The 24,196-nt window shown below is 33.1% G+C and overlaps 1 protein-coding gene across 3 annotated transcripts in view; it reads right to left on the bottom strand.

Annotated features, from left to right (window-relative positions):
• The window catches only part of nmo (serine/threonine-protein kinase nemo), a 132,156-nt gene that overhangs the window by 64,188 nt on the left and 43,772 nt on the right, over window positions 1-24,196 (bottom strand). For all 3 annotated transcript variants that reach the window (XR_016457071.1, XM_090105511.1, XM_090105513.1), the window contains exons 2-3: window positions 4,577-4,706; window positions 2,258-2,313 (exon numbers count right to left, since the gene is read on the bottom strand). Coding sequence is in view for 2 of the 3 variants with exons in the window: in XM_090105511.1 (XP_089961637.1) it covers window positions 2,258-2,313; window positions 4,577-4,706 (186 nt within the window). In the remaining variant the exon portion in view is untranslated. The remainder of the gene's footprint in view (window positions 1-2,257; window positions 2,314-4,576; window positions 4,707-24,196) is intronic.

Below are 24,196 nucleotides of genomic sequence, written 5' to 3'. Positions count from 1 at the left end.
TTTATTGAGTCCATATAAAGCAGAAATAGCGTGCGTATGTTAGTTCTCTGTAATATTTCGCTTACATTTGGTAAGTAAAAAATTTCCTATATTTATATGTATTTATTCCATAGGCTACTTGACCATATTATACGATTTAAGAGTTATATGTGTTCAATTTTCACACGGATGTCATACATTTAACTGGCATATCTAAGACGATATCCACAACAACATGTTTAACCAAATTAATTCCGATTTTAAGGGATCTCGTTCCATTCGAGTTCCTTCCTTTTCTACCCAATATACCTACCTAGTTAATAGTCACCTAGTACGCAGTACGCATCGCGTAGGCGTTAGTTCGTAAGTAAATCAATGACGCGTGTTATCAATTGCTCGAGTTAATTCCGCTGCTCATTGATCACTGTTTGTGCTGTTATCTGATTAGAGTTGCGCTGAGCATTGCAATTATTCCGTTCACACGTATCGATTATTCATTATCGATATTAGACTTTGGTTCGTGGTTTCCCATTGTACGGATTTCTATAAACTTGTTTAGGATAAAACATGTATGAAACGGTTGAAGATTCCGATATTTTATTATAGGTATGTGTGTGCCCTTTGCCGTTGATGAATAATCTTATCTTAGTAGCTGAAACGATCATTTTATTCTATTTAGAAAACCAATTTAATGTATTCATAGCTACTACAGTAATGAAGAGAAAATTCATGAATAATGTACGCGAATACACGTACGTACTTTTAATTTAAAAACACCAAAACAATCATAATATCATTACCCCAAACTGCCTGCAGTTAAAGCATTAAAACGCTAAGCGCATCCACAATTAATCCCCACTCAATGTGACATAGCAAAAAATCAATTTCAGCACCGCTCTCTGCTGTGTGCAAATGCAAAAATCTATTCAATAACCGTCGGCCGATAGCCGTTCGTATGGACGCAATAAATCGTGGTGTTGTCGAAACTATGACAGTATTGGACGTGACCCGCGGCCGAAAATGGCGTAAGTGCAAAAAGGACGCGTGATCCCTCGCCGTGAAATTGTAAATAAACGCGGGCTAAACCCGCGCCTACGTGCATTTTTTCTTTTTGTCCTTTTTTGTTGGTCTCGTTTTGAACGACCTGCCGATGTTCGTAAACTGACGTCGCGCGGTAAAATGAAAAATAACTAATAGCTTTAAATATTTGAATGGTGCGTTTCAACTCGCTCTAGACGTTTATAGAATTATAAGTTAAATAGCATATGTATTTATTTAAATGTTTGAATGTTTTTCAAATTCTCTGCCTACTCTGAAAGTCAGAAAACGTATCACGTGTCTGTCCCCGTGTTTTATTGCGATCTTTGCTAGGACATTGTTAAAATGCGTCAAATCGCTTTAATTTTTGGCAGAATAAAACTATTACTACTACTACTACTACTACGTAAGTCTACATTTGGGCACTGGATTTCTATATGATCAATGCGACAAAGATTCATTTTACGAATAAAAAGCAATCCTTCCTTATAATCCCATACACACCGTTCAAAAATAATCCAGTTATTTATATAGAACGTACAAATATTATATTCGCTACCGGAATAAATTCAACAGCTACAATATAGAGGAAATATTTCTAACGTCGGGTGAATATTCGTCAAGGTCAGCTTGGAACAAAGGGCTGCCTGAAGGAAGGGAACGTCCCCGGAGCGACTCGATCGTGTCCTTGCGGGTGTCATTAACACTAATGTACACACGTATACATGCCCATGTATATACATGTACCTATACACGTGCCTGCGTATGTGTTCTACATACATAGGACATTGGCATTTTCTTTATTTAGACGTGCATTAATGTATTAATGTAGTAGGGAACAAAGTAACGCATTCCTTCAAAACACAAGTTTGATACTTAGAAGATATAAATCAGTACGGTATCTTTTTACGATATATTAAGTATATTATTTGTCGACCTTCTTAAATTTATGTTTGCAAATGTTATGCATTAATCATATTTATATTTTGAAATATGTGAAACTAACAAAACATAGCACGTTGCTACATTCCTATGTTAATTTTATAAGAAAATATACGCAATTCCATAGTATTTATATGTCAGGAGTACAACTTAAGTACCAGGACGGCAGAATATTATAGGAGTTAGAACAAGCGGGAACAACGGGACTCGGACGCCTCCAACCGTTAGTGGGGTCAACGCACCAGTTAAACTTGAAACGACCTAGAATAAAACCTATCTAGATATAATAAAAGGATACATTTCTTGGAAGAAGTCGAGGCTTGGCGGCTGAAGGATGTCTAACGCCGACAGTACCTGCAACAAAATTGCGATCATAATTCTTTGAATCGTGTCTATATAAAAAACGGCATGCAAACAATATCAATACGTTTACAAAACTAAAATACTGGTCCTTTTCAAGCACCTTTTGAAATGTTGTTGAATGTTAAAAAATAACTGTAAATTATTGAATTCGGGTTTTACTCTCAGGCTCTCCAGATAAAAATCTAGCCTAATACTTTTTAATTGCCGGTCTTGAAGTTCATCTGGTCTTCAATCAGTGAATGATGTAATACAAAGTAAAATTTAAACATCTTTTTATGAAGAAAACTGTTACATTTCGAAATCGATATCTTATTATAAATTCAGTTGAACCATAACATATCAATGAGTATCTCTAGTACATGTTCGTTAGTAATATCTAAACATATAAACGTATACATAACACACTTATATACCTAGTTATAGTTAGACATAGTACATAATATCTAGAATTGAAGGTGGTTTCGCGGTTTTAGTTGTACATGTTTCTGTAAATGATAATATATGTCTCTGTAGAGATAAACTATATGTGATGAGGATTAATTGTACAGGCTCAAATTAACTTATAAAGTTATAACCCAAATTTACGGTGATAAATGACAATAATAAAAGCAATAACGGAAACAATTTATTAATATATGTCGTTATACGTAATAGATATAATTTTACGGAAAAAATACATCATATTATACACTATCAACTCAAAGTATATAAAGATATAATACTAATAGAGACATTAACATCACAATTGTATACAAGGGTCCCACGCTCGAAGCACGCGTGGCTCTGACGAGGCACTTACCACGTTCGCACCGAATCGCACGCACTCACACAACCATCCAATTCTGCATCCCAATACAAATTCTGTTTGTTGGCGAGTGACAAATGCGAGATTACCGCAAACAATTCGATGATCGATAGAGCACACATTGAATTGAATAAATTACGCACCGACCGCAATTATTATGCCATAATGAATAAGCGACGATCGGATTAAAAATTAAACACTAATGTGATTAACAAATATACACGTATCATATTTAAATTGAACTAGCCAGTTTAAATGTATGATGATAAAATGCCCGTCAATGTTTTTCGTTTATAAATATTTGATATGAAACGTACGTTTTGAATCAAAATTATACAAGTTGATGATGAAGTAATTAATTGGTAGATACACCAGCGAATAACAAAATGTCCGATATCAATTAGTTCATATGAGCAGTTTAGTTTTTATTAACAATACAACATATATTGTAAGTATCCTTGTATGATGAAATAGTTTTAATTTTCAATCATTTGTACCTCCTTCGGAAATCTTAAAAATGTCTTATTAAGTATAACTATAGAAATACATGCAAATACACTTAAAACTATAATAAATATTTCCTGAAAGTCGAGCTGCCATATAAATTGAATTTATAAATTTAACTTTGATAACACAAAAGTTTCTTGTTCATCCCACTTCAACTTCAAGGGGAACTCGAGTAAAATTAGATTATGCAAAGCTTACGGTAATTAAGTAGGAATTAATGCTTTCACACGTTCTATTAAATATTATAATTTATTTTCGTGAAAGCCAGAGTAAGATATTATATCAAAAATCAAAAAAAAAAAAAAACATTTTTGAGACGAGATTATTACCCATTTCAAACTCGCATTTCCATATTTTTTTAACGCCAAAATCATAAAATATATCTAGAAAAAGGTTTAGACCTAGTACACAAGTGGATAGCCAAAGAAAAGGATCAGCCCTTGTTTAACCGCCATTACTATGGGTTCGGCCCGTCGAACATTTACATAAAACATGCTATAGGCATCGTTGGAGCCTTATGTGCGCATACATTGTGCGTAAAATACAATGTTCTCTACAGTTTTTCAACATCTGTCGATTTTCGTACATACTACATATTATTTTGTAAAAATGCATGCAGAAATACAAAAACGAAATACGCTTTTGAAATATGAATAAATAAATATCAAACTGGATAGTACAACTCGTATAGGCTTGTAAGCTTTACAAGTGGGTATGCATCATATAAAAGTTTAAACATACCATAATCCCAAAAGAGTAAAAGAGTAAATCAGTATGGTAATTTAAAATTCTTAAATACACATAGGTCTATCGCTTTTTGGTAAACATATGTTTTTCTTCTCACCCTATCATGTATATATATCCCTACCTACCTAGTAGTACCTATTCGCCTACCTGAGCTAGCTTTAGGTAATATTTTGTAAGATGAAACCACCAACTCACGTTTTCATGTTTGAAGAAGCAGAGCATCTTGAGCTCGCGGAAGACGCGCTTGGAGGAGACCAGCGACTGGAACACGTTGGGCAGCTTCTTGAGAGCCACGCGCCGCCCGTCGCGAGGGTCCGTCACTGCCCTGTGAACAAGGAAAATAATATTTAGACACCGGAATACATGTAGAACATAAAAAATATACCATAGATAAAGAAAGAATATACGGGAAATTCATCGGTGAAAAAAAATATATTTTAAAAGTTTCTTTACAGATACATAATTCGCATAGTAAAGGAAATGCACATATATAATCGTGAAAATGTTTGTTGAAAAACACAAGAATTTTTTTTTATTTTGTAAGAAATCTGTCTAGAAAACGTTAACATATCTTTGTAATAAGCTCTTGCATTTTACCGACGATAAAGTCGCACAAAGTACAACAATTTGTATGTTATAGCTTATACTGATAAACTTTTCCTCCCCACTGACTTCACACGAATTTCACCCCACAAATCGAAAAGCCAATCAAATATTCGCAATATCAATAAGGCCGTATGCACATCACACATGTCTGCAAGCCCATATACAGAACCCACCAAAGGGTCCCGTTTCGGCGACAGATCGTGTAACAATCGCCGGAAACGCTCAGGTCAAAACAGCTTTAAGTTCAACAACACCTGAATTCATTCAATGTTAATTACATTTATTACGTACGTAAAGGTGTGTTTAATTATTTTAACGACCGCGCTGTAAGGATATTACGCCTACAGGTGACGCTTGATATTTAAAATTTAATCATCGTACCCACTTATATTATTGCATTCGTTTTGAGATAAGTTTTAAATTATTGCAATAAGGTTTCGCATCATTTGCATAATGGAACAAAATGTATTTTACCTGATGCGTTGGTGTACAAGACATAAATTATAATAGTGATTATAGTTCATGGGCGCTTTGCTAACTAAATGGAATATGATAACAAGCTAGTAAAACATTATATTTAACATTTCAATCGATTGAACATTTAGACACCCTCTATTTTTCTCTGCAATCTAGCATCGAACTACTCAAGGAGTCTGTTAACTGATCTAATTTAGCAGACCTTTAATCAGATTCTTGTTCAAACAAATATGAATGTTTGTGCGATATATTTGAATTAATTTCGATTAACTTATTACCTGAAAATTTTACGTTCATTGCAAGCTCACAACAATTAAGACCTGCCATTTACCAAACAAAAACGCTAACCCAAAGAGCGGGCACAATAAATCGAGTGAAAAATAAAACTTTATTGTAAAGGAAATTGTTTGTTAATCGACAATACTGAGCGTCTCTTTTATTGGAGTTTATTTGAGCGTGAGAAGGGGCAAAAATAAAGGACATCGTCGAGTTACCGTGAAAAGAAAAGACAGGAGCCATCGCATTGTTCAGTAAGGTGTTAACGGGCACAATGAATGCTTTTATAGCTCGTTATTGATAAAGAGAAACAGTGGCTCGATGTTAACAGTTAGACTAGCCGGAGAACTATGTTTCGTTTTTTTTTTATCGTATCAATTAAATACAGCGTGCGATTCACGATCGGGCAATAGCGGATGCTATGTATATTTTCAATTGCTCTAATGATTGTATGTTACTTTCATAAAGTTTTGGCGTTCAAATTCCAAATACTTTATGCGAAAAGGTAAATGATATTGTGGTGTTGTGTATTCCCAAATATAAGCGAAATTATACATGGCCCTTGAGACATGAGTGACATTAATAAGAATAACTTCATGAACCGTATTTCCACTTTGTATTATAATCCATTTCAGTCTTAGTACTGTACCACAATACTTGAATATAGAATTAGTACACGATAACCATACATCCTTCTCCATTTCCCTTCAATCCTACTTATTAAGCAGATATAACGGTTTTCGTATAAACTTAACATTACCTTATAGATATTTCGATCTGAGCATCCATTGCCTCAGTCCAAGTTGTTTATTCAACGTTATTGAAATAATAGGTAAGGACAAAAGTATCATTGATATACCATCAATTTTATTACGAAATATGTGTATTGAAATAATTATTATTATTATCTAGCGGATAAACCAACATGATACATGTTTTCACTTATATTTGTTCTAGATTAACAATTAATCACTTATTTTTCTACATACACTTTATCACTTTCCATAATTACATACCATAGCCTATTTTTTGATTCATCTATCAAATATCAGTTATTCATTATTTCATTTTAATTCAGTTCAGTTCATTTCATTTCAGTTAGTCATTAAGTGCTCTTTTGCTCACACCTCCATAAATGTATTCTTCCAGCATTTTCCAATATCACAGGTTGTCTGGTAGAAATCACTTGTAAGTGATAAGACCGCCTTTTGTACATTGTTCCTATGCGCTGTTTTCTTCTCTGTTATTTTATTTGGTGTGCAATAAAGAATTTATTATTATTATTATCATAAAGGCGAACCAAACAAACGATTTATCGTTCGAGCCAAATAAGAACAAATTATGAGTACAAAATGTACATAACTTCTTAGATATGTGTACACAGAATTTTCGCGATAAACAATGTCAAATATTTGCAAAAAAAGTATATAAATAACACATGATCCTTCAGCAAAGCTTTCCACGGATTCCCGCGGCTTCGGAGCCCTCATTCGGATACGATAAGCTAACCTTCCGTAAACAGAAAGGATATGCCTGATAGTTGGGAGGAGCTAATATCCTGTACACAAACGATCTACTTGGTGGATATAAAAGCAATTTGAAACACAATGCCCTTTGTTTGACGACTGATATGTGATTGAGTACAAAATATTACATAATGGGCAATGAACTGAAAAAAAATGGAGTGAAACAATAACTAATTTTTAAGTAAATAATAGTAGGTTCAATAGTGTGTTAAAACTTAAAAGGTGTTTTGGTACCACAATTGATGAAAAATAACTATGTACCTACCTTTCGCTATTTCTTTTTTTAACCCAAAACATAAATCTAATTTGACAGAAATGTTTAAATAATAAAACTGTCCGAGTCCGCAATATCACGCTACAGAATACAGATACCACCAAATACAAATATTTTGCATGTTGTGACAGCATATTTTAGATAACTCCGGTTTCAAACCCTCCTAGGAATTTAATCGGTACTGCCTATCATTAGACAATTGTACGTATAATTATCTAATAAATATGTATCGCTTACATTTTACTCAGAAGATTTATCTCAAAAAATGTATAATATTTTATGTTTAGCCTATGAATTGCTCATGATAATTTTGAAAACGATATGAAAGCAAATATACGTAACAGGCGTTTTAAGCCTCACATTTCCGAACACATTCTACCAAAGTTCACAAAATAAATAAGCCGCTAAAGATAACAGTATTACAAATTTGGAACACCGTCTTAACTTTAACCACATCCAAGGTTTTCCTATATTAATCTCATTAACCACACTCCCACGTCGGTGAAACCTGACGCTCGCACGCAATGCGTTATCTCGCAAATACATTTTCCTCTTTCCTTTTTAATTTCCTTTCTTGGAATAGAAACGCTTGCTTCTAGAAACGGTAAAGATATATACATATATAATATGGTGTGAAGGATAATGATCGAGTGGCGTAAGCCAACTGAGCAACGAAAATTTAGTATATTTGTTAATTTATATTTTTTGTATAATACTTCAAAGTACGTAGGCTTTTCTTGCTATACAGCATTTTTTTCCCAAAAAGAAATTGAAATAAAACTTAGATCTGTATTAAAATACCTACTCTATTGGCTGATCTTATTCTGAATTATAAATTACAATTCAACCATCGCAACTAAGAATTGACTCAAAAATACATCAGTCGGATTTCTTGATTACACATACGACGCTTAAAGCTTCTCTGCGTAACCCTAAAATTAAATCACTCATCCAAATATCAACCTAGTTGACGTTCCTCCTTATCACACACAACACACGCAAAAAACCCATACAAAAATAGCAAAACAAAAAGATATTTGTGACAGGAAGCTGGGAAGTGTGTCAATGCCGGACTATCGGTGTTTCTGACACATTTTTCAGCTCCCGCCTCTCTCGGCAATGACAACGTAGCACCTAGCCTCGGTGTGTGTACGCGACTTATTTTCGTGGTATATTGTTAAAGGGCATGTGACGTTGTATGTGTGGCTATTTTATTTGGTGTCTTGTTACATAGGCATAGGTATAGGTATTAGGTTCAGGCTTTCAGAGGTTTAGTACACCTACATTTTTTTTAAAGAGGAGCTTCAAACTCAAATGGGATTGGTAGTTTAAAATTGAAAAACATTTCTGCTAGATAAATGTGTTTGCTAGTTTACAACTGATTTAGCGATAAAATAAAAACGTAAATTGAATAAATAAATATCTTATCCGTTCCTTTCGATCGTTTTGAATGATATTTAAATGAAATTAAATAATAAATAGTTAATAATAACTCATATAATGTACATAGTTCAACATTGAAACATCTTTATTATTTATGTAAATAGCCGTACATTAGCAAATACGTAAGAGATGTAGAAACTTATAACCAGTCTCTTACCAAATACATACACTCATCAACAATTGCTTACAAACATAACAAAGCAAATCAATCATCACCTTTAATTGTATAAGTACTTAACACCAAACTATTGAATTAGTATTTAGTACAATATGATAATTAATAACCACATGCTTAAACCCAAGTGACTCTTGACTAGGCGTAAGTTAGTAATGGAATAATATCACAAACTAATGCATTACATTTGAAATTGACTACAATTTTGGTTACAAAACCGTTATCTGTCTTGCGATAACCTATGAATAAACTTTTATAATTATAACTAGCAAACCCGGCGAACTCCGTTTCGCCACCAGAGACACCTTTTCTTTGTTATAAGCCTCACGGAGCCCGAGACCTTTCCAACGAATGCAAAACCGTGGAAATCGGTTCGTGCGTTCTGGAGTTATAGCGTCAGGAAGGAAAACCCGACTTTTTTTTATATACTTAGTAGAAGTAGATATTTTTTAGTTTACTAAAAAATAAATTAAAACAAACAGGAAAACCTTCTCATTAAACTGTATAAGAAACATTATTAAATCAAAAGTGATAATAAGGATGGTATTACAAAATTGTATTGCAAATTCACTTCAACATTCATTTAATGAGAAACATAAATCTCATTTCCCTTAAAATTGATCAACTTACAACTTCCCTGTATTTACAATTTATAATTGAACGCGCTTCAAAGCTTTTTGACTCGTGACAAATTTAATTAATATGACAAATCGTTCTTAAATGAATATAGCGTGTTCAACATTTAAGAGGTTGAGGAAACGTAACTGGTGAAGCCTTAAAAGGTGCCAAAAGCCTTGAGAACTGAAACGAGATATTCAGTCGGACGAAGTTGATTTAAAATAAAACAAAATTAATAATATGATGGGATGGGATATTTAGCTTTTATAAATCGACCAATTTGCTGGTACGTTTTTTTATTCCGATTCATAAGCAATTAATGATGAAATATCGACAAGATGAAAACAAATTGTTTGTGATTAATCGAAAACGAAAAAATACTACAATATTGCTATCAATTAGATACATGGATAGGAAATGCAGAATTTTCTCTAAATTGATTTCACCACTGATTCAAAACATTGGTCGTAAATACATATTTAGGTATGTCATTTGTGTGTACAAGTTTTCAAGAACAAAGTAAGTCAATGACCTCGTTTTTTAAGCTTTTTACCTCATTATAGTACACTCAATAAATCAATACACACGTGAATGCTGACTGGTTCATATTTTTATACGAAAAAGACATCATAAAGGATGATTTACGCTACACCATGTCGCGACCGGACCGTGTCCCGTCCGGGGCGCGAACAACCATTATGGTATACTTTTTGTATGAAGTGATTCTTGCCTGACCGTGGTTCGACCGAGCACGGGCGGGGTACGGCCTTGAAATGTCAATGGATTCTTTTGTTTCATGTGTTTCCCGGCTCCAGGACGGCCCGGTCCCATCACGGTGTAGGGGAATCATTCTTAATACGTCAAACAAATAAAACGTTGTGTTCAATTTATTCTGCCATTTATATTACCCTGACACTGCCGGGAAGTCGCTTCAGTGCAATTAGAGGCTTTTGCCTTTTGACCCACTATAACAATATTGTACGCAAACTGTGACGTCATCGATACTTTATGTGCGCTAAAATTATAATGATTTAAGTTTAGAGCGCTTGAAAGGGCTTCTATGTATTCATCTATACTAATATTATAGAGCTGTCGAGTTTGCTTCCTTGAAAGCGTTAATTTCAGGAACCACGGGTCCGATTTGAAAAATTATTTCACTGTTATATAGTCCGTTTATCGAGGAAGGTGCAATATTATTGTTGGTAATGAAACACTTTAGTAGACTGTAGGGTGTATAATAATGTATTCAACTGCTAGTACAACTGCTCTTAAACGGACTATATAGTATGACGCACACATACAAAACATACATGATACATTACACACTACATCTCCCCTCATAGAAAATAATAAAAAAAATAGTAATTAATATTTTTTTTAGCTGAATATAATGCAAAATATTTTTTCTACGTTTTTGGTTACATTTATCTGAATACTTATCATATAAACGAGTAAATAAAATAAAAATTAACATTAAAACAATAGCATGAATTTCAACCTATTACTAAGTAGGGAGCAAGGGGCTAGTTGTAACAGGGGTAAGTAGTAACAGACCTTTTTCAATAGCAATGTAAACCTTATCGACGTCTTTTTTTTACTGAATCTTACGATTATAACTGGCCACACCGTTTCATCACATCCAGTGTCCTGCTAGCCAGATGATTAGCTAGATGTGTGCAAGTGCTTCATTGGCGCCAGTTAACATATTATTTCACTTTCGTAACTTTTTGGTTGGCTTTACTATTTACGACTAATTAGAGCTGTATGTATTTTATTTGATGATAGAATATAACTATTAATGATGTTCTGTAATTGTTTTTAAAATTACTAAGTTGATTTAATAGTTATCGTGATAAATATTAAAAATTATACCTAGGGGCTAGTTGTAACAAAATCTCGGGGTTAGTAGTAACATGTTACAACTTGCCCCCAGATTGCTGTGAGTTCCTGTTAGTATGTATTTGTAATGTATAATACATTACAAATATGTAATAACAGGAATCACCATACAGGACATACCATATTTGTTTTGATTTAAAATGAGAGAGTATAAGAAAAAGACAGAGCGGGCAATACTAAGAAGAAGAAGAGCAATGAAAGTTCAAAAGTAGGTTATGTCAAGCCTAGACAAGTACACAGAAGAAGAGGAACGTAAAATGTCTATATATATATTATATACTTAAGTGTGCCGAAATATACTTTGGATTACTTCCTATCGAAATAAGGAAACTAGCTTACTAGTTAAAAACTTAAATCGTTAATTCGTTGATTAAGTATATAAAAAGTATGTTTCAGTTAAATATTTAATAAGAAAATACATATTTTAGAAGTACTTACTTACTTTATTGTTATAAACAAAGAAAAATAATTAGATATGTGAAAAAAATAAATGATTGAAGGTGTCACATTTTTGTTTTTAATTGATGTTACTACTTGCCCCAATAGATGTTACAACTAACCCCAAGCACGGGGTACGTTGTAACACTTCCCTTTTTTAAATAAAACAGTAATTGCGGAAGAGTTACCTGGATTTTTGATATTTTTTCGATTTAACATAATAGAAGAATAGTTAAAGTTTCAATCAAAGTTTAGTTAATGACAAGCTAGCCAAGATATCGCGAGATATAAAAGTATTTTTGAAAATTGTTACAACTAGCCCCTCGCTCCCCTACTTATTTTTAAAACTCCAAAAAGAACATTCTACACAATTACACATTGGCTTACACACTACATAGTAACTAATACTAATAGATTAAAACAAATAATTTTAATTAACTTCTCATATACGAAAATAATGGAAAAATTATACTTACAATATTAGAAAATATTTTATCGTCATATCCGTATTTAAAAATGTCACAGTCCGTAATTAATTAATAGTCATATCCGAGTAAAATAATAATTATCTTTCAATAAATCTTACAATATATTCTCATAGAATACGTTTATTTATGTGCTTACAGTTTACACATCATACTTAGAAACGACATAATATTCATTATCTGTATTCAATTTTCTTCATATATTTTATTCTTTATGTACTTTCTCATACGTACAATATCAAGATACACAATTTCATTTAGGGTAATCTTCCCTCTTAATATTTATCATAATTATAATTAATAACACCGTCGTGTTTTATATTATTCATCTTATTATATTCAATAATTCAAGATACAAGAAATATATTTATTTATAACATTAACATTAATTCAGGCAGTTCTTTTAACACATCATTATATTATTATCATATATTTCATAAATAAATAAATAAATAAATCTCTTTATTTGCATAATGTGTGTACAAAGATAACAAATTACATTATAGGTCGAATCAACACATTAGCCATGAATGGCGTGCAAATTATATTATCAGCTCCGCAACATTAATTTATATAAAAAGTACATTATTTCATTGTCTTACATAAAAGGTACATATTATATATTATATTCATTAGTCAAGATAAAAAATTCAATGTCACAAATTTAAATAATCCGATACATTATAAAAATTGTTATTATTTAGCCACTCATACAGTTTTGTCTTAAAAGGACCGATATTTAACATTTTTATAGATTCCGGAAGTTTATTAAATATACGAATACACATAGCATGACAATTTTTGGTATATAAAGTGGTCCTGGGTGTTTTATTATAGACAAGTCGATTTGGATGACGGTGGTCGTGGCTGTATATGTCTTGGGCCGTGCTAAAAAGATACTTATGTCTTTTTACAAAAATACAAATTTCGTAAATATATAAGCACGGCAAAGTTAACAACTTGAGTTTAATAAATAGCGGTTTACACGATTCGTACGGACCTACGCCACAAATCGCGCGTATACATTTTTTTTGGGAGATGAACGCTTTTCTGATGTTTACGCCATTACCCCAGATTATAAGACCGTATCTCAAGATAGATATTACATGAGCGTGATAAGTCGATAGAGTGGTTCTTAAATCCGTAATTTTTCGTAGGCGCCTCAGGGCATATACAAATTTATTCACTTTACTACAGACCTTATTAATGTGTGATGACCATTTAAGTTCATTGTCTAAAACAATACCTAAAAATGAAGTTTCACTTTTTTCTTCCATTATTACATCATCATATTCTATTTTTAAATTATTGCGCAGAGGATTTGAAAATGTCATGTAGTTAGATTTAGTAAGATTGATTTTAAGATTATTTGTGCTAAGCCATTTTATCATTTTGTCCAAATTATTTATAATGTCGTTGTTAAAATTCATAATGTCAAAGATTTTTATGTCAGATTCAAAAATTATCGATATGTCATCCGCGTATAGATATACCTTTATACATACCTTTATTCATAGGTACCATATTGTGTCCAAGTTATCTTCACGAGTGGTAGCTCGACCTAATCATGATCAGAATTAACAAGGATTCCGTGCCTGTCTTGTATCCTGGTGTACCTTGTTTCTAACAATAAATCATATCATTTCACTTTTCAATTGTAGCTCTCAGGCTTACATATTAATTTATTTTTATTTTTCATACAATATTAATTCTTATTTCTTCGAGTAATTAAATGTCACATTATTAAATTTTTGATAGGAATATAAAAGAAAAACTTAGGTGATCAAGCTAAGATTCCATCTATACCCTAACATAAAACAAAAAATCTGAGTAATTTTTTTTTGTACTCATACAACGACAAATATTTACTTTTTCTCTTCTTCTATTCTTCTAGATTGATCATGGTAATTCATTTAATCAATTATGAATATACTTCATTTGTCGCATATGGTCGTATACCTATATTATCTATGCTATCTATCTATCTATCCTAAATCATCTTGAAATATTGAAATATAAATTTAATTACATTTTATTAGTTACTAATAATTATTTATGAAATTAGTTAAATCCTCCGAATCCAAAATGTTAATTAAAAAAATTAAAGTTTCACACTAAATTGAATTGACAAGATCGTATTTCATTACGAACATTTTATAAAATGCACAGAACAATGCATTGTGACTACCTAGTTGCAAGCTAGTTGCCTACATGGTAACACGAAATATGAGACGAAATTACAGACGCTGCATACCATTTCCCTATTTGGTAGCGCTTTATAAAACAAACAATGAACTAATAGAATTATCTGTTACTAAGAACTTTGATTTTACATAGCTATATATATTTATGTATAAAAAATATAACATAATAATGGTTTTTGATTAAAAAAAAATATTTTAACTAAAATAATTAGTTATATTAATGTAAAATACACTGCTTGAACTTTAAATTTCACTTTAAACTTTTATTCCATCGTCACTCTTGAATTTCGGGACATTCGGGATTCTGGTCAATTTGCGAAAATGTCTGATTCACACTGGCTGATCTCCCGGCTCCGGCTGTATCCTTCCAAATCTCCATTTTCGTTTAACAATTTTCTTCATAAATATTGACGATGTTCCAAATTCCATAGTTTTTTTTTTGTTTTTTTTAAAAAAAACTGTCTTCATAAAATACATAATTATGTATGTTCTTTATTTCCACGTTCACGTCGATTTTTTTTTTTGATATTGATATTAATATTTCATTTTCCAAATTTAATATTTAATATAATTCTCTCGTATTAACATATTATTCTCTAGAAATGATCCATAGCTCAGTACTGCCGCGAGGCAGCACTGGCAGGGTCGCCATGCAATGCTTGGTATTAATAAAACACTTTACTAGACTGTAGGGTGTATAATAATGTATTCAACTGCTAGTACAACTGCTCTTAAACGGACTATATAGTATGACGCACAATAATTATTTTAGCATAAGTGAATAACTTTCGCTTGCAATAATAGGTAATAATTAAATAAATCATTCTGTGAAAATATAGTTGTGCACGGTTTTGTAACGGTGCATTTACATCATACGAACACAGAGCTAGAGCTAGAACAAGAGAATTCTTTCGTGATCTTTTAGTGTAAACGAAAACTCAAACTCAGTGTTGTTCATCATTAGAACATTGCATATTATAATCTTTCCAAACGTAGTAAGAATTTGACATAGTGGGGTTAGGATGAGTATTCGCTCGTTTGATGTAAATGCACCGTAATACGTAGTAGTATCTATGTAGTAAGAATAATATATTTAAATAAATGTAGATACTTCAAATGTTTTTATTCGTCTAATTAAACACATACAATTTTAGTATCAAATAAACATTTTGAAAGTTGAAACATTTTAATTAAAACTCTCATTTAATTAGTACTTTTATTACCTGCATACCAATCTTATCATGATTATTGTATTTGTTTTATTGTTAATTAAAATGTGTATCTACCTATAAAACTTTTCTACAAATCGTTGATTTTACTTACGTATTTTCTATCGTATCCTTTTATCAGAGTACAATTTTCACTCTCATTTTACTATTGTCACTTTTGTAGTCGCATCCAAAACTATATCTTAAGCACGATTTTTTTAACTTGCCAAGATTAGACCGGACTCTCAGTGGAGTTTCGTTTGCAAAAATCGCGGACCTAAATCTGACTTCTGATATATATTGTATAGATCCCAGACATCCTATAGACAGATGTTGCCAACCAGTTTTGTGGTCCCCCTGCCCGCACCCCGGTAATTAAATATGGCATACAAAGATAAAAATAAAAATTTCCAAAACATGCCGTGTGGGGTATCAAATGAAAGAGCTTATTGAGTAGATCACGAATATATAGCATACTATATACATTTCTTACACTTTCTCTAAGATTTTTTAGAAAATTTACGAAAATGGTCCATTTTTGAGTTAACTTTAAACCACTATAGATTGAAAACTCATGAATATATTTTTTAAATTATTATTTTAAATAATTAACAATAGTCCATTGTTTACGATTCAATATTTTGTACAGTGAAATAGTTGCATGGGGGAGTGGGGGGAGCATTCAAAGATGGCGAGTATATTTTCAAGTTCATATAGTATATAGTTATTTTCATCAAATCCACCACATAGCTCACTTATATTATATTACGAACTATTGAATCATAAACAATGGACTATTGTTAATTATTTAAAATAATAATTTAAAAAATATATTCATGAGTTTTCAATCTATAGTGGTTTAAAGTTAACTCAAAAATGGACCATTTTCGTAAATTTTCTAAAAAATCTTAGAGAAAGTGTAAGAAATGTATATAGTATGCTATATATTCGTGATCTACTCAATAAGCTCTTTCATTTGATACCCCACACGGCATGTTTTGGAAATTTTTATTTTTATCTTTGTATGCCATATTTAATTACCGGGGTGCGGGCAGGGGGACCACAAAACTGGTTGGCAACATCTGTCTATAGGATGTCTGGGACCTATACAATATATATCAGAAGTCAGATTTAGGTCCGCGATTTTTGCAAACGAACATCTCCTTGGAGCCTGCTCTAAGATAGGATTTTTGTAAATAAATGATTTACATATATAGATACAGAAAAAGTGTTCGTGCGATACTATTTAAAAATAAAAACATAGGTTAACATTATGATATAATCCATTAAAACTGTTTACATCACACAGCTCTGAACCTAACTTAACCCACATGTGTTCCTAGTGTCCTCATTCCGTATGTGGGGCTTCTTACATTGCGAAACTAATTACTTAGGCCAAAATTCAGTCTTACCTCTATATAAATAGAGATGAAATTGAAATGTAGACTATATTAATCGAGGCATCTAATTCCAATCTAAGAGTCTTAAGTACTTTTTATTATAGAAGATACCTACTTTTTGTTGAGACACGTGCAAAAGCGAATCTTTTATTGGTAACTATGTGGCTTCTAACTTAATATCATATTTCTTCAATATCAACCAGCGTCTTGTCTTACGGAGTTGAAAACAATAGATTTATTCTCTACTATAGATTTCCGCCTGAGGCTTGGCCCGCGTTTTCAAAGAAAAACCAGCATAATCGCGTTCCTGTGGGATTTCCAGGATAAACAGTAGCCTATGCCTTATTCTTGATCTTCAGCTACCTACAAACCGAATTTCATTGAAATCGGTTCGGTCGTATTTACGTGAAAGAGTAACAAACATCCATCCATCCTCACTAACTTTCGCATTTATAATATTAGTTCTCTATTATAGAACCTGTCTATTATAAAATTCTAGAAGACTATTCAAAATATCAATATTACATTACTTTTATGGGCATAATCTCTCAAGAAACATCGCCATCTTTCTAGAAGGTTCGTTAAAACTTCAGCACCTGCTTGTGAAATGACTCAGTCCACTAACAGCCTGTTACAAACGAGCCAACACTCACTTGACCCATATAGTTATATTGCACTTCCTGCAATTAATAACGCTGATAGATTTATAGTCACAATATGTGCGTTAAGGGGGTTACCATGATGTCTTATAGCAGTATTATTTCCAGTGTGAGAAAGTGATGGCGCTAGATGACCTATATGGCGCTATCATTCTTCCGCACTGGATTTATAATACTGTTCTAAGACTTGGAAGTGGCTAATGGACCCTCTTCTCCATGGGCAGCGTTGGCCCAACATAATAATATGATAGTCGATGGTCGCCGCTAGTACGGCTATTATGAAAAAACACCTACAATGACGGCCGATCAGGGACATTTAGGCCGCATTTACACTATCGTGATTGCCTCTACTTGCCTTGCCCATTGTGAAGATAGGGCCCTTATAAGACATCATGGTACGTGGCCAGCATTAATTAACATACACGTCAACGTCAATTAATTAAGAATAACACCCTATATAAAGAATTAATCGTGTATGAAACTCTTTTCTATTCGTGCATAAAATTATAGGATCGTTCCATTAATCAAATGGAAATTAGTTAATTATGCGTTGCTCTTGTAAAAAGTTTTCAATAACTATGAGAAATATGAGGCTTGTTTTACTTCATTGTATGTAAACTAGAGATATTTGATTATTATTCACATAAAGATTCTATACTGCGGTATTGAACCAGATAATAACTCGTATTTATTCGCAATTATAAACGCAAAAGTTGGTAAGAATGTATCGCTGTATATTTGTAATTCTTTAACGCGACAACCACTGAACGGATTTTGATGATACTAAACAGTGATGTAGCTTATATACCAGTATTAAACATAAGCTATAGCATTACTCGATTTTGCCCACTCGGTTGAGACCGCGCGGCACAGCTAGTACCTACGTTTAAGTCTATAAAGTCTCCCACGATCAACGCAAAGCGCTCAGTCACACATAATACATTACTATACCGCTCAGTATAAACTATAATCACTATACTGTGCCGGCGGGCGAGTCTATGACGCGCGCCCACGTCACCACAGCTGATCACGTAAACGTAGTAACTGGTGCGATCCCACGCCGCCGGCACCACTCATTAATATTTATCTAACACGCGATAACTTTTAATACGACTCAGAATAGTGCTGTGAATCGACGCTTCTCTTTCGTTAGCTAGTTGTAATCTCAAGTTTGATGCTTCGATAGCTACAAATGAACTCTAAATAATAAAGATATTTTAAGTGAAATGTCGCAAATAGCTATCTTATAGAGCGGTAATACGAAAGATATATTTCCAAGAAGTGTATCAATACTTTCTATTTTCCGTACAGGAAATATACGATTCATATACGACCTTGGCCTAACCATAATTTATAGAATATCACAATAATTCGAACGAGGACAGCAATTGAATAGGTTACGCGATACAGGCTCTCAATACCCACATTCATCGTTATTCAATATAAAAAGTGTATAGAATAAGGACATCAAAATCGAAAGCGAACTGCAAACTATACAGAAATAGTCCCCACAACGGTAAGTATTCAAAACCGGCCGTGGCTTTAATTGACTGACAAAAATGGCGACGTTTGGCTCGTTAATAACGGGGCCGATCCGACCGGCTGACCGCAGACTGAATTACGGCCGTGCTGCCGATTACTGAAAATATTTATTCAAATTATGACTTAAATAAACTATGTAGAGCCTAAACCACGCCCCAATATACATAGTTCATTTATTTTCAATGTAAAACGCCCATAAACACCTAAAGAATAAGTACACATCTATACAAAAAAGTGTGTGCGTGTAACCTTTACGCGCGATTGAAGTAAAACTTCTTTGGCGTTGACGACATAATATATCACTGAAATGATTAAATATTAACTTAAATAAATAAATATTATATTATAATTTAATTATATTTATTATTCATGTGCTTTACAAAGATTATTTAAATGTTATATTAATATTATTCATTCGAAACAGGTAATTGAATGTCATCATAATTTCTTACGTACGAAATTATAGGTTTGTGGTAACTATAATGTGAAACATAAATTTTACTCTCTAAATTTGCTACTTTTCTTGAAAATACAGCATCTATCGTTGTACCGAAACGCGTTGTTGAATGAAGTCGAGAAGTATTCATAGATAAATCAAATTTTTCTTCTAAAAAATCAATTAACGGCTGAGATTCCTGAGAGCGAAAATTAACATTAAAATCTCCAGTTAGAATCATCGGTAATTCATGATAATTACTATTTAAAAGTCGAGAACCTTCAATTGTGAAGTGAAGTAATTGCTGATGAATAAATTTTATGATATTTGTCAGGCTAGTATTTGTAGAAATATAAATAACAACGATAATCACAGGTTGGTCATTCGTATTAACACATCGAACCAAGGCGATGTCACCAATTTGTGAAACCTCATCTGAAATTTGTGATAATATAGTTGGTGAAATATTTTGAATTGGTGTTACATTGTTCAGTGTATCTGTAGATGAATGATATACAGCTACTCCACCAGCAGTTGAGTTGGGTCGTTTGTATTGGGTAACGCAATAAAAATTTTCAATAAGAATTTGTTCGTCATTTTTCATCCAAGTTTCGGAAAATAACAGCAATGTGGACCTTTTTAATACTTTATCATTCAGATCAGAAACATGAGCACGTAAACTTTGGCAGTTGAAGGAAAATAGTGTAATGTTACTCTCATTTACAAGGTTATATAATTCTTCCTGTTGTGTTATTAGGCGAGAATTGGAAAGTCTTTACAATTCACACTGTAAATCAACTATTCCCCCTGGACGCTTTCTTCCATGATAAAATTTGTTGTCATCGGTGTTTGAGACAATGAACAATCCATTTATATCAGTTACTCGTGATAATGCTACATATAACAGCTGCTGACTGTGACTTTTATTGTATTCATAAACGATTTGATCAAAAGTACCACCTTGAGACTTATGTATTGTAAGCGCACAAGCAGATACTAATGGAAAGTGATTTCTCTTTGCAAATATTGTCTTATTTCTATTCATTGGTACAGATGACGATCTTCGTAAAATTGGGACTGCTGTTCTACTAATGTTTAGAGTTTGAATATGATGGGCAGCTTTTTTCCTAATTTTCTCTCCTATCTTACCAGGAAACTCAAGCCATAAGCGTATGATGTTATCACTGTCATCACGTTCAATATACACTAACTTTCCAACACAACCGTTGGCTAAGCCATCAGATACATCAATATTGGTTGTAATAATGTAAAATTTGTTAAGAACTAATATGATTCCATAAGGCGATCCTCCTGTATCAATAACTGACATTTTATGAAATTGTTGGCGTATTACATATGCTTCTTGTTCAACTGAATGACAACCTATATACATATCTGTTGCTATGGATACTACTTTGTCTTCAGCAATATTTAAAATAGATTGATTATAATCCGCAACATGTTTATTTTTATTTTTAATTTACTTATTTTAAAAGTAATAAATAAACAAGTATATTTAGAGATTTTCAAAAAATTTTGCAATTTAAAATAATGTTTTTAAAACTGTTGAATTTTTCATTCACTTTGCTATTCACAATTGATCCGTTTGAAAATTTGAAAATAAATAATCCTAATTGATTATGATATTTGCCACTAGCTGGCGTATAAGTCAAGAAGCGTGTAGTATATGACATATACTTACAACCAATCAGAATTATTATTTTTAAATGGCGGAAACTACACAGACTTCAGTAAGCGTTACTTCCGTCAGAAAAAAAATCTGAGTTACTCCCTAGTCGCGCCTAAAGAAGTTTTACTTCAAAAAGTATTGTAATATCACATTTGCAATATAATAAACATTTCTCATTATATTGTCAGGACTCAGGATAGAATCAAAAGAAATACCGCTTAAATACGAGTATAGCGGACCACCTGCTGCTACAAAAAAGAAACCAATAATTATATATCACTCGGAATAAATAAAACCGCTAAAGCAATATAAAGCTATTGGCTTTCAAGCCTGAATGATTATATAAATTTAATAACGCAGCTTTTAAAGGAATCGTCCAAAGCTCTAACTGCAAAGATATAAAATCGCATACCATAATTTACTGCGCACTTATAAAGAACTACGCGAGCGTTCACGTTAAATAATGTTTGAGAAAGACAGGGCGATAGGAGGAGAAATATAACCGGGGAAGGTTCTCAACTATCTGCCATCTGCAGGGGCTGGATGGCCTTCTTGGGCTTATCTAGCTCGTTCCCTTTAGAGAAACTGCGTATACGGCGAACAAAGAAATTGCACTCGGAGATAAGCAACTGGACCGTGTCATTGTTATGAATGTCTCAAATTACATTAAACAACGCTATGAAACATGTACATGCCTACCTATTATGGATGAACTATTATTACTTCGATGCAAGACCGCAAACCAATCCATCAACAAGTTACACATAATCTATATGGAATATTACTTTAAAAATTCAATATCGTCGGACGTTAAATATAATTAGCATATTATTTCTAAAACACATTGTAATATCGAGACTGTAGATATTATTAACACAAAGCGGAGATAAAAGCGATAAGACAAGCGTTCAGATATCGCCGGGACGGGGGTAAAAAATATTCCGACGTTCGCAACAAAGGGGCGAATGATTTAAGTTTCGTAATCCACAAGCCGCTGGCCGTCAGAGATAGGGGCGGTTCGACGAGGGTTCGGGGGCTCTTTGCGAATCGACTGAAAGGGAGGCTTAGGCGAGAGTGAAAAGAATGTCCCTAAATAGAATAGTGTGTATTAGACAACCCGATACATTAAAACAATATAAAGCTACGTTACCGACGCCACGCTCACGTTCGCATACATTATGCCGAATTGGCCATTACCAATATTTCATCGTTTGCAAAAGCGATGCGCTCGCGAATCCATTGTTTGTAAATCAGAATGAGCACGTTGACCTCAACGAATCCATTGGAGATGTGACATATCTGAATATCCCTGATTCCCTGGTGCTCAAGAAAATAAAATGCAAAATATCGAATAAAATAGCGGGCCCTCAAGTCGACCTCTCGCGTTTCAGCGATATCGAAATGCGCGAGTTATTCGGGTCTTTGAGGGAAATCATTTGACATCCGACGCTTCGGTGACACGACGGAGTGAAATTCATATCCCGTTCCGAAAGACGAATAGTTTCTAGCCGGCTGACGGGAAAATCAGTGTCACGTTACAATTGAAACATTATAAGTTTACGACAGTCGTGCCGTACTCGTCAACATTAACGTTGCACCATAAAAACGTGTTATTGAAACTTGACGACACCTGAACCAATGGTGACAGCGAACCTGCGGCGTTAATGATAGCTTCACAAAGGAGGCGTTTGCCTCTTAAAGCTATATCGAGTTACGGGGAGAAGAGCACGTAGGGGCAACGGGGCTTGACAGTCGAGGGGGAGGGGGCGGGACGCTCGGCAACGTGACATTCTCGCAAACAAGCCTGGAGTAGCGGGCGCCGGGAAATTTGCAATCTCGGCGCCGACTCTCGTTCGCCCGCGACGCACTCGCGTAATATACGTGATCGATAAATAAGAACAATCAGTTTTGGCATTCACAATAATTCGTATGTAACATTTTTATTTTTTACATACCAAATAACATCTCTACAGATTGTTAATCAAAATTGTTATTATAGTGAGTTTGCAATCTCGTGCGCCAGAATATGCAAATGTACTCTCGCAACTCGCTCTTATAGTGTAGTTTTAAAGGTTGAATGCTAATTAAAAGAATATATACGTAACTTCGGTAATTCAAGTTGGTCTTCGTGAGTTCACTAACGATCAGGGTCGCGACGGAGTTGATTATGCAGATGCAATAATTACTACTATCAACTCGTAAATACATAAATAGTTTGGTAAATACTATTATTATTGCGATTTGATTGAAATTGGTTTTCTAAAAGCAATATACAATTATTAATTATAGCACAAAAGAAATAATATTATTTGATAGACAATCAATTAATCAACTTCACGTGTCCTATTGCGAAATTAAAGGTCAAATTTTGATGATCAGAGTATAATTTAAGTAATAACATATATAGCTGTAGGTCTGTGAAATAAAATTGTATAGCCTTTATTGAACAAAGAGTGAAA

The sequence above is a fragment of the Colias eurytheme genome, chromosome 9 (assembly GCF_061535395.1).
Source record: "Colias eurytheme isolate Ceu_HAF_F1 chromosome 9, ilColEury1 Martin Lab GWU primary, whole genome shotgun sequence".
NCBI classification, from domain to species: domain Eukaryota; kingdom Metazoa; phylum Arthropoda; class Insecta; order Lepidoptera; family Pieridae; genus Colias; species Colias eurytheme.
This window is presented reverse-complemented; position numbering and strand designations above follow the sequence as displayed.